At 42.2% G+C, this 12,601-nt stretch overlaps 1 protein-coding gene across 3 annotated transcripts in view; it reads left to right on the top strand.

Moving 5' to 3' along the window:
* The window catches only part of LOC135522547 (anion exchange protein 2-like), a 112,131-nt gene that overhangs the window by 45,775 nt on the left and 53,755 nt on the right, over window positions 1-12,601 (top strand). For all 3 annotated transcript variants that reach the window (XM_064948910.1, XM_064948909.1, XM_064948913.1), the window contains one exon: window positions 9,678-9,867. In XM_064948910.1, the coding sequence (XP_064804982.1) occupies window positions 9,808-9,867 (60 nt within the window). In that variant the 5' untranslated portion in view covers window positions 9,678-9,807. The remainder of the gene's footprint in view (window positions 1-9,677; window positions 9,868-12,601) is intronic.

Below are 12,601 nucleotides of genomic sequence, written 5' to 3'. Positions count from 1 at the left end.
GGTTTTAAATTAAAGAAATATATTGACCTTTAGTCCCATAAGAGACCAAGAGCATCTGTGAAAACTCCGTATGAGTTTCAATTTAGAAATCTATGTAACACTAATAATGAATGCTATCCTACGTCTTTATAAACAAATGACTTTATGAATTGACTGAATTTAAAAGGAACTGACGTGTGTGAAAAGAAAGGTACAATGAGGGAGGTCAAAACAACAACCAGACAACTCCTCTCCTCTTCCTGTGAGCTGGTCAGCAGAAAAGAAATGGCTTAACATAATATGACACCATAAAAGGTGGGATTTATGTTAACTAAATAATGCTTGCGTAGTGTAGTTAATGGCATAAATATAGGAACAGTGTGGTAAAGTGGGTAATACTTGCTGTTTACTCATGTAATTTGTATTTCAGATCAAAAGATGAGTATGACAGGCAGATATTTCAACAGCAAACTGTTTAGGATATTTTCTAACCCAGAAACAACAGCTATACATTTGCCTCATATTAATACTTTGATCTGAAATACCAATTAACCTACATGACTATACTGTAAGAAAATACCTACTTTACTTCACTGTCGCACACTTATGACACTACCTGTGATGTGGAGAGAAAAAAAGTTCCATTGAACTTGGCTTCGAAAAGCAGCTGATACATTTTAACCTTGACTGCTGCTTTTCTTTGCTGGGGTAGCATCTTCAGTGTTGGCACCAGGCTCATGGCAAAGAGGGTCTCTTCCTCCTCCTTCCTGTGAGCATCAGGTTGGGCTGCATCTCTCTCGACGGCTTGGAGGAGCCTCTGCTGAAATGAGTTGAGTGGATCTGGGGGCTGGTACCTCCGATGGTGCCTGGTGTGATGTTGTTCCTCTTTGTTTCTCTCCACGGCCACATCCTGTTCAACAAGGTCCTCAGTGGTCACTTCCGTGAGGTTCATAATAATCTCAGGTGGTCCTAGATCCAGAGGTGCTTCCTCCATTTCATCATCTTTCATGGCTGCACCGGTAGTGGTCATACTCGTGGAGGTGATGGTCGCATTTGTGGGTGACGTTGAGGGTCTTGATGCACCGGTGGCAACAACACGTGTGGATGACGTAGTAGAGGGTCTGGCTGTAAAATTGCCACTCGTTGCCCTCGGCACAATAAATGGATCCAGAAAAGAAAGAATGTGGCAGAAGCGCCAAGGCTGCTGGCCTGAAGCTGCTGACCCAGACCTCTTCTCTTTCTCTGCCCTTCTCTCTCTGATACCTGTCCCTGAGTCCTCTCCACTTCCTCCTACAGTCTTCTTCTACATAGACATGAACATAAGTCAAACCATTACCTAGCATAACTATAGTTATTAGATAGCTATCAAGGACATGTCACCTACTGTACGCATAGACACACACACACGGTTATCTGACCAAAATGATCAGGGGTACTGTAGTATCTACCATTTCTATTACTATTTATATAGCATACACACTCCTTCTTTCACACATGATTATTTGGTTATCAGGGGTAGTAACTAGCATAATTTATTTGACTTTCTTTCACACACACCTCATTGGCTAGGTTAGCTAGCTAGCTAACGCTAACTAGCCACATCTTGCACAGGCTCACTACTGAACTGACCTGGCAATCCTACTATCATGGACACTTGTCTCCAAGCAGCACTTTTTTGTGTTTATGTTCCTGTAGCTGTCAGCAGTTGTGTCAAAAAGACACGGTTTTGAGGATACTGCGAAAATGATTCTCTCCTCCATGTGTCCAACTGCATGCAACCATTTTTTTCAACCATTGTTTACAGACAGATTATTTCACTTATAATTCACTGTATCACAATTCCAGTGGGTCAAAAGTTTACATACAGTAAGTTGACTGTGCCTTTTAAACAGCTTGGAAAATTCCCCAAAATTATGTCATGGCTTTAGAAGCTTATGATAGGCTAATTGACATCATTCCTGTCAATTGGAGGTGTCCCTTTGCTTGACATTATGGGAAAACCAAAACAAATCAACCAAGACCTCAGGAAAAAAATGGAGACCTCCACAAGTCTGGTTCATCCTTGGGAGCAATTTCCAAACGCCTGAAGGTAACACATTAATCTGTACAAACAGTAGTACTCGGATATAAACACCATGGGACCATACAGCCGGCATACCGCTCAGGAAGAGACGCGTTCTGTCTCCTAGAGAGGAACATACTTTGGTGCGATAAGTGCAAATCAATCCCAGAACAACAGCAAAGGACCTTGTGAAGATGGTGGGGGAAACCTTTACAAAAGTATCTATATCCACAGTAAAACGAGTCCTATCTCGATAGCCTGAAAGGCCGCTCAGCAAGGAAGAGGCCACTGCTCAAGAACAGCCATTAAAAAAAGCCAGATTATGGTTTGCACATGGGGACAAACATTGTACTTTTTGGAGAAATGTCCTCTGGTCTGATGACACAAAAATAGAACTGTTTGGCCATAATGACCATCGTTATGCTTGGAGGAGAAAAGGGCAAGCTTGCAAGCTGAAGAACACCATCCCAGCCGTGAAGCACAGGGGTGGCAGCATCATGTTGTGGGAGTGTTTTGCTGCAGGAGGGACTGGTGCACTTCACATCGTTTTCCTACCTCATGATGCCATCTATTTTGTGGATACATTGAAGCAACATCTCAAGACAGTCTGGAAGTTAAAGCTTGGTTGCAAATGGGTCTTCCAAATGGACAATGACCCCAAGCATACTTCCAATGTTGTGGCAAAATGGCTTAAGGACAACAAATTCAAGGTATTGAAGTGGCCATCACAAAGCCCTGACCTCAATCCTATAGGACATTTGTGGCCAGAACTGAAAAAGTGTGTGTGAGCAAGGAGGCCAACAAAACTGACTCTGTTACACCAGCTCTGTCAGGAGGAATGGGCCAAAATTCACCCAACTTATTGTGGGAAGCTTGTGGAAGGCTACCCAAAACGTTTGACCCAAGTTGAACAATTTACAGTCAATGCTACCAAATACTAATTGAGTGTATGTAAACTTCTGACCCACTGGGAATGTGATGAAAGAAATAAAAGCTGAAATATATCATTGGGCAGCAGTGGCCTAGTGTAGCCTAGTGGTTAGAGCATTGGACTAGTAACCGGAAGGTTGCAAGTTCAAATCCCGAGCTGACAAGGTACAAAATCTGTTGTTCTGCCCTGAACAGGCAGTTAACCCACTGTTCCTAGGCCGTCATTGAAAATAAGAATTTGTTTTTAACTGACTTGCCTAGTAAAATAAAGGTAAAATTTAAAAAAATTCACTCGACTATTATTCTGACATTTCACATTCTTAAAATAAAGTGGTGATCCTAACTGACCTAAGACAGGGAATTTGTACTCGGATTAAAATGTCAGGAATTGTGAAAAACTGAGTTTAAATGTATTTGGCTAAGGTGTATGTAAACTTCTGACTTCAACTGAATTTATTCCATTTTAGAATAAGGCTATAATGTAACAATGTAGAAAATGTAAAAAGGGTCTGAATACTTTCCGAAGGCACTGTATGTTAAAACATTTTTTTTTTTATCAGACTGTTTCCACAGCGACTTACATTTTGTGCATTCATCTTAAAATAGCTAGGTGAGACAACTTCATAAAGTAGTACATTTAATCAGCAAATTCTTGCCGAAACGCATCACATTTATGCAGAAACGGAGTTCGCCCTTTTCCTTATTCTCTCGGTTTGTCACCAGATTAAGTATCCTGGGGTAAGGAATGTTTTTACTTATCAGCAATGTCAGTCCTAAACTCAGGAGTAATCTTGTTTGCAAAACCCATAGGTCGTGGCAGCATCCTTCCTTCCTTTGGTTAGGATAGGAAGATGGTAATTCCTCTGATTCCCTCAGGCTGAGGTTGTCTGAGCTCTGCTAATAGCGGCACAGGGCTCAAACTATGATTTGTCAGGTCTGTCTATGTGTTACTGTGTCCCTGTCAGGAAGGACTCCAGTACATCTATACTTCCTAACCACCTCCCAATGTCATTATCACTACAGTCTGATAAGGGCCAGATAAGGGCTTGCTACTGTGGAGGAGGATGTGATAAGTGGTGGCGCATGGCTGGAGCCACTCATCCTCCCCCTGCAGGTGGACCAATGTTTAGATTTTTAATACATTCTAGGGCTGCAAGATGCGAATCTAATGATGATTTGAAAGAAGTTGCATGAAAGGCATGAGCTCTGTTTGGTTTCTTGCACAGGCTGCACACACTTCAGTCTCTCATTCACAATTTGACAAGCACTTGATAATGCCTCGAATTTCCCGAAGGCATCGCCTTTGTGCGGCCATAACACCCCTAAAAAAATACATGCCTTTTGCAGCCAGTGGCCGTTGTACCCTTGGGCTGAATATAATAATTAGAATTCCTTCCACAGGTTGCTTGCTCCGAAGAACCTCTCACTCACATGGCTCTATGACTTAAATCAATTCTTATTAGCCAATGCCCGTTACTTGATTGGGTCCATAGGCATCTAAGCTCCGGAGTAGACTACAAGTGAAGACAGACAAGTCAGGGACGCAACTGCGGGCCTCCTTATCCAATTCCGAGGTGTATATTGGAAGAACTGTCCACATTTACTTTGTCAGCAAACAAGATGAGTAGGCCTAACAAACAGCAAAAACTGTTGTCAATCTACTATGTCAATCTACAATCTTCCATAGTACAAAGGTTGATCTATTTTACTGGTCAACTTGTAGTTCTGTGCGAGAAAGAAATATTCCAAACAGTCTGGGACAGTTGAGGGATGTAATAGATCCCAAATTAATACAACCACTCACGTCAAATTAAATTTTTTAGAGCAGGCTGATGCAACAGATCAGAATGTTGTAAACAGGCTATTTCTTAATATTATAAGCGCAGCAATGCGCACACTGAAGTAGGCAATGAGCGCGAATGTTCTAAAATGCAAACAATTAGCGGGAAAACACCCTTCTCAAAAGTGACAGCAAGTGCAATTATACATGTAATGCTTTATTATAAAAGATGCATATTTATGGTGAAACTTCTTCCCCAAACTTGAAACCTAACTCATAGTCTACACTCCTTGTAAAGAGGATTCATTTGGGAAGGCAGGGTAGCCTAGTGGTTAGAGCGTTGGACTCGTAACCGAAAGATTGTTCAAATCCCCGAGCTGACAATGTACAAATCTGTTGTTCTGCCCCTGAACAGGCAGTTAACCCACTTTTCCTGGGCAGTCATTGAAAATAAGAATTTGTTCTTAACTGACTTGCCTAGTTAAATAAAGGTAAAAAAAAAAAAAAACATTTAAAAAGTGGTTAATTTTAAATTAGTTGTGATTTTACAACCCTTATCAAAACAAATAGGCCTATGGGCTAGGCTACACGAGGTGTGCGAATGATATATATATATATATATATACACATTTTTTTTTTTTTTCGTAAAAACGCACCAAAATTACATTTTTGGCCGACACCAAGAATATATAATATTTTCCTTGCCAAAAAACGATGCCGATAACCGATATTTCAAATTTTAGAGGCCTTTTTACCATTCTAATACAGTTAATTAATTACACACACACACACACACGCAGCTGTCGAAGGCACTGCATCTCAGTGCAAGAGGCGTCACTACACTCCCTGGTTCGAATCCAGGCTGTATCACATCTGGCCGTGATTGGGAGTCCCTTAGGGCGGTGCAAAATTGACCCAGCGTTGAAATCACACTGGATGTATTATACATTAGAATTGCTTTGGGGGCATACTTATTTCACTGTACAGCCTTACCTATGGATTGTGGCTCAATGGCAGTCTACTCAGTGACACCCAGAAAACGTTAACATCATAGCTCTTATTGCGGAACTCTGAAACAACTGAATTGAGCTACATTTATTGTCAACCTAAGTGTATTGAACACTATTCCAGAGGGAAAACAATACTGCGTGGGATGTTGGAGTCTCATAACTCAGAGGAGGACGTTGGGGGAAAATATATTGGGTATGGAGTAGACTGATACCCCATTTCATTGATCCCCAATCCTTGGGTAAAGCTGTACAGTGCAATATGAATGTCAACACACACATTAGGCTAGGGTAAGAGCTACGACGCTAATATTTGCATAAACTCTTCACAGTTGTGATCTGTGGGTGTCACCGAGTAGACTGATACCCCATTTCATTGCTTCACATTCCAATCTTGTTTAACCTGATTGAGTCAAAATATGGAATGATTCCACCAATTGTAACCTTCTGCATCACTTTCAAAGAGGTACTTTTATTTTGAAGGCAAACCACAAATTCCACTATTGTGCCTAGCTTCACAACATATAACCCGGTCCAATTGAGCCTCACTCGGCAGTTGAAGCTAGCTGGCTACTTATAACGTTAGCTTAACCCTGTTGCCCAAAGCTAATTATTTTCAAAAGGCAAACAACAAGTGGCTACCTAGCTAATGATAGTATTAGCTAGGTAGCCACTTGTTGTTTGCCTTTTGAAAATAAATAACTTAACCCTGTTGCCCAAAGCTAATGTTATAAGTAGCCAGCTAGCTTCACCTGCCGAGGATTCCTAAATCATTGCTAAGAATAATGACTACAGTTTCTACTGGTCATTGTTTTCAGGCTGGTTGTATTGGTGCTAACAAGGTACCAAGCTAAAGCTAGCTAGCTACCCCAGAAGTTGCGGTCTAACAAATAATGCTTTATTACTAACGCGGAATTGTAAACACATCGTTAGTGGCCGGTATCTGCAGACTTTTTTGTACAGCTTTGACAGTGCTAGTGATCGTAGTGGTGGCGCATGGCTTGCACGTGCAAATTCAGAACATACAGCATTCTATAAATTAACTGTTATTTGACATGTCAAATTTAAAAGTTAATTTAAATTGTCAAAATAGTGTTTTCTGACATGTCTTTTTTGACATGCAAAGATCCAAACAGCGTTCCATAGTATGTCGTGAAGCTAATAGCAGTGACGCTATTACTGTGCAACTCCGGTAGGGCCCCATCTGAAAAATAGCGCACTTGGTAGTGTGTACAGGTGCTCGACCAGTCGCTAAAGCTAACATCACCCACGACAGAGAACATTTGACTGTCAAGGGCAATGAATTCCATTATCGTGATGGGGTATCTATTTTGTGAAGTGCACCAGTCCCTCCTGCAGCATAGCGCCCCCACAACATGATGCTGCCACCCCCGTGCTTCACGGTTGGGAACGTGTTCTTCAGCTTGCAAGCTTCCCCCTTTTTCCTCCTAAAATAACAATGGTCATTATGGCCAAACAGTTTTATTTTTGTTTCATCAGACCAGAGAACAATTCTCCAAAAAGTACAATCTTTGTCCCCATGTGCAGTTGCAAACCATAGTCTGGCTTTTTTTACGGCGGTTTTGGAGCAGTGGGTTCTTCCTTGCTGAGCGGCCTTTCGGGTTATGTCGATATGGGACATAACCCTGGCTACAGATACTTTTGTACCCGTTTCCTCCAGCATCTTCACAAGGTTCTTTGCTGTTGTTCTGGGATTGATTTGCACTTTTCGCACCAAAGTACGTTCATCTCTAGGAGACAAAACGCATCTCCTTCCTGAGCGGTATGATGGCTGTGTGGTCCCATGGTGTTTATACTTGGGTGCTTTTGTTTGTACAGATGAACGTGGTACCTTCAGGCGTTTGGAAATTGCTCCCAAGGATGAACCAGACTTGTGGAGGTCCAATTTTTTTCCTGAGATCTTGGCTGATTTCTTTTGGTTTTCCCATGATGTCAAGCAAAGAGGCAGTGAGTTTAAAGGTAGGCCTTGAAAGACAACCACAGGTACACCTCCAATTGACTCAAATCATGTCAATTAGCCTATCAGAAGCTTCTGAAGCCATGACATAATTTTCTGGAATTTTCCAAGCTGTTTAAAGGCACAGTCAATTTAGTGTATGTAAACTTCTGACCCACTGGAATTGTGATACAGTGAAATAATCTGTCTGTAAACAATTGTTGGAAAAATGATGTGTCATGCACAAAGTAGATGCCCTAACCAACTTGCCAAAACAATAGTTTGTTAACAAGCAATTTGTGGGGTGGTTGAAAAATGAGCTCATGACTCCAACCTAAGTGTATGTAAACTTCCGACTTCAACTGTATATATTTTTTCGGCAATCTGCACGCTAGCCTATAATAAAGCGAAAACAGATTTTTTTTTAGAAATGTTTGCAAATATATTAGTAAAAATCATAGCTGTTCAGACTCTTCGCTATAAGACTTGAAATTGAGCTCCGGTGCATTCTGTTCCCTTTGATAATCCTCGATGTTTCTACAACTTGATTGGAGTCCACCTGTGGTAATTTCAATTGATTGGACATTTGGAAAGACACACACATGTCTATATAAGGTCCCACAGTTGACAGGGTATGTCAGAGCAAATGAGGTCCAAGGAATTGTCAGTAGAGCTCCGAGACAGGATTGTGTCGAGGAACAGATCTGTGGAAGGGTACCAAAACATTTCTGCAGCTTTGAAGTTCCCCAATAACACAGTGGCCTCCATCATTCTTCAATGGAAGAGGTTTGGAACCAACAAGACTCTTCCTAGAGCTGGCCACTCAGCCAAACTGAGCAAACAGGGGAGAAGGGCCTTGGTCAGGGAGGTGACCAAGAACACAATGGTCACTTTGACAGAGCTCTAGAGTTCTTCTGTGGAAATGGGAGAACCTTCCAGAAGGACAACCATCTCTGCAGCACTCCATTAAGCAGGCCTTTATGGTAGAGTGGGCAGACGGAAGCCACTTCTCAGTACAAGATACATGACAGCCCCCTTGGAGTTTGCCAAATGGCTCTCAGACCATGAGAAACAAGATTCTCTGGTCTGATGAAACCAAGAATCAACTCTTTGGCCTGAATGCTAAGCGTCACGTCTGGCGGAAACCTACGGTGAAGCGTGGTGGTAGCATCATGTTGTGGTTATGTTTTTCAGCGGCAGGGACTGGGAGACTTGTCAAGATCGAGGGAAAGATGAACAGAGCAAAGTACAGATATCCTTGATGAACCTGCTCCAGAGTGCTCAGGACCTCGGACTGGGGTGAAGGTTCACCTTCCAACAGGACCATGACCCTAAGCACACTGCCAAGACAATGCAGGAGGGGCTTCGGGACAAGTCTCAATGTCCTTGAGTGGCACCCAGCCAGAGCCCGGACTTGAACACGATCGAACATCTCTGGAGAGACTTAAAAATATATGTGCTGCAATGCTCCCCATCCAACCTGACAGGATCTGCAGAGAAGAATGTTGGAAACTCCCCAAATACTGGTGTGCCAAGCTTCTAACACATCATACCCAAGAAGACTTGATGCTATAATCGCTGCCAAAGGTGCTTCAACTAAGTTCTGAGTAAAGATCTGAAGACTTATTTAAAAAAAAGTAAATATTGCATTTTCATAAATTAGCAAAAATGTCAGGAAGCCTGTTTTTGCGTTGTTGTTATAGGGTATTAATCCATTTTAGAATAAGGTTGTAATGTAACAAAATTTTAAAAAGTCAAGGAGTCTGAATACTTCCTGAAGGCACTGTAAAACTGGGGGAAAATATGGTATCTGCGTTAGGCTCTGGGGGCGAACAGTGGCTCCATTTCCCCTTTGTCAATGTTTTGGTTTTGTTGGCGAAACTAAGGTGAGGAGCATCCAAACGGACCTGGCGGTTTCACCATTTAAATCTTTAAACCCGTCTACCTTTCTGTGTTTCCCAGGTTATGCTGCCCAAAAGCTACCTGAGTCCAGGTGAGAAAGAAAAGGGCTAAAGCCACATCTCTCCCTTACCCTGTTAGCTCTCCAGACAGAGCCACAGCACTTGCATCCATCCCACAGAGAAGAGGAGCCATGAGCAACCCCAACACACCCAGCAATGTCACCGACGCCATGGAATCTGTCATCCACAACGTAAGTCCATTCACGCTAAATTAATTTAGTCCGCCCAATTAGGTCATCCTAACTAACGTCTACCGCATAACACAAACGAATTCAAAGCAAGAGACGTGTAATCGACTCATTGACAACAGTAGAAAATGCATGTCTACGTTCAGGGATGTTATTGCTCCTGACTTTTATTCATTTTTGCTGAACTAATCTAATATATTCATCAAATTGCAGTGGTTATCTGCCAGAAAGGCTTTCAGCTGTGATTGCCAAACACCCTTGTGTATTTTTACTCGTGACACATGTTCTCTCTGTGCTCAAGTTCTGCTTCGTCAGCCTCTCCAGTTCACTGTGTTTAGGCATGGGAGTGTATATTTGGGATTGTGCCATTCCTCTCAGAGCAGGGTATGTACAAATCCATACCTTCACTAAGGGATTAAATCCTCTGGCTCCTCTTTTTAAAATAAATTGTGACTTCTGAACTGTAACATTAAGTGTTTTTTAAACGGTTTCCCTTGAGCACCTTTTGAGAACTGCCTGATACCCTTCTACTCCCGTTTCAGGAGGGATTGGGGAACCAAGAATGTTGTCGTCAGCGTGTATTTAGAAATGTGGCTGTACTAGGATCAAAATATCTAGTTGTATTTCCATGCCTTTCTGGTGCCCAGTTTATGCTGGCCAGAATGGACACTCCAACCAACTGATTGGCATCCGTACAGTACTGTTAGAAGCCCAGTGGTAAAGCATCTAGGTGGTTCAGGCTGAGAAGCCAGATGGCCTTGGACCTAGGTCAATGGCTAAAACTACATTTCAGTTCCCTGGGGGCCTCTCAAAATAACATCATATTAACAAGCAACATGACTAAGTTGCTTTGGGCGACATTGAGTCTGTGGGGGTCATTCATAAAAAAATGTCTTAAGTTTTTGGGAAATCAATGAGAAACAAATATGCATCATCTATGGTTTCTTTGTATGACTAATTGAGATCGGATACTGAGGTATAATAGCATTTCTTTAACCTTCTTTCCACAATAGACAAACATTAAATAAACATCTATCGTCAAGGGTCCATTTTTGACCGTGACCAAAAAAAAATCTCCCCCAACCCACTTATGCATGCATGTATGCATGCACACATACAGTAGACTCAAATGTTCTACGTTGACCAATACTGAAGACTTCAAAACTATGAAATAACTCATGGCATTATATCGTAACCAAAAAAAAGTGTTAAGCAAATCAGATGAATTGTAATTAATTGCAAAGTCCCTCTTCGGCGTGCAAATGAACTGAATCCCCCGAAGAAAAAAAAAATTCCACTGCATTTCAGCGCTGCCACAAAAGGACCAGCTGACATGTCAGTGATTATTTCGTTAACACAGGTGTGAGTGTTGACGAGGACAAAGCTGGAGATCATTCTGTCATGCTGATTGAGTTCGAATAACAGACTGGAAGCTTCAAAAGGAGGGTGGTGCTTTGAATCATTGTTCTTCCTCTGTCAAACATGGTTACCTGCAAGGAAACACGTGCCGTCCATCATTGCTTTGCACAAAAAGGGCTTCACGGGCAAGGATATTGCTGCCAGTAAGATTGCACCTAAATCATCCATTTATCGGATCATCAAGAAGGAGAGCGGTTCAATTGTTGTGAAGAAGGCTTCAGGGCGCCCATGATAGTCCAGCAAGCGCCAGGACCGTCTCCTAAAGTTGATTCAGCTGCGCGATCGAGGCACCACCAGTACAGAGCTTGCTCAGGAATGGCAGCAGGCATTTTGGGGATGGCCTGGTGTCAAGAAGGACAGCAAAGAAGCCACTCCTCTCCAGGAAAAACATCAGGGACAGACTGATATTCTGCAAAAGGTACAGGGATTGGACTGCTGAGGACTGGGGTAAAGTCATTTTCTCTGATGAATCCCCTTTTCGATTGTTTGGGGCATCCGGAAAAAAGCTTGTCCAGAGAAGACAAGGTGAGCGCTACCATCAGTCCTGTGTCATGTCAACAGTAAAGCATCCTGAGACCATTCATGTGTGGGGTTGCTTCTCAGCCAAGGGAGTGGGCTCACCAACAATGTTGCCTAAGAACACAGCCATGAATAAAGAATGGAACCAACACATCCTCCGAGAGCAACTTCTCCCAACCATCCAGGAACAGTTTGGCGACAAACAATGCCTTTTCCAGCACGATGGAGCACCTTGCCATAATGCAAAAGTGATAACTAAGTGGCTCGGGGAACAAAACATCGGTATTTTGGGTCCATGGCCAGGAAACTACCCAGAGCGTAATCCCATAGAGAACTTGTGGCGGGTGGACAAAACAAAACCCCACAAATTCTGACAAACTCCAAGCATTGATTATGCAAGAATGGGCTGCCATCAGTCAGGATGTGGCCCAGAAGTTAATTGACAGCATGCCAGGGCGGATTGCAGAGGTCTTTATTGACAATTAACTTCATGTAATTGTCAATAAAAGCCTTTGACACGTATGAAATGCTTGTAATTATACTTCAGTATTCCATAATAACATCTGATATCTAAAGACACTGAAGCAGCAAACTTTGAATTAATATTTCTGTCATTCTCAAAACCTTTGGCCATGACTGTATATACTGTAATGTAATATGGGTGTGTATCTAATGGTATTATGGTAATAGATTATTATGGCCTACAGTTATCTACCCTATTTCTGGTTAGAGTGAAGCATTTACTGTTTTTGTGACATTTCACTGACATTTTCATTTAACCTTGGCAAATCTGAGCTCC

Source organism: Oncorhynchus masou, chromosome 30, assembly GCF_036934945.1.
Source record: "Oncorhynchus masou masou isolate Uvic2021 chromosome 30, UVic_Omas_1.1, whole genome shotgun sequence".
Taxonomy (NCBI): domain Eukaryota; kingdom Metazoa; phylum Chordata; class Actinopteri; order Salmoniformes; family Salmonidae; genus Oncorhynchus; species Oncorhynchus masou.
Note: the sequence above shows the minus strand (reverse complement) of the source record. Positions and strands in the feature narration are given on the sequence as shown.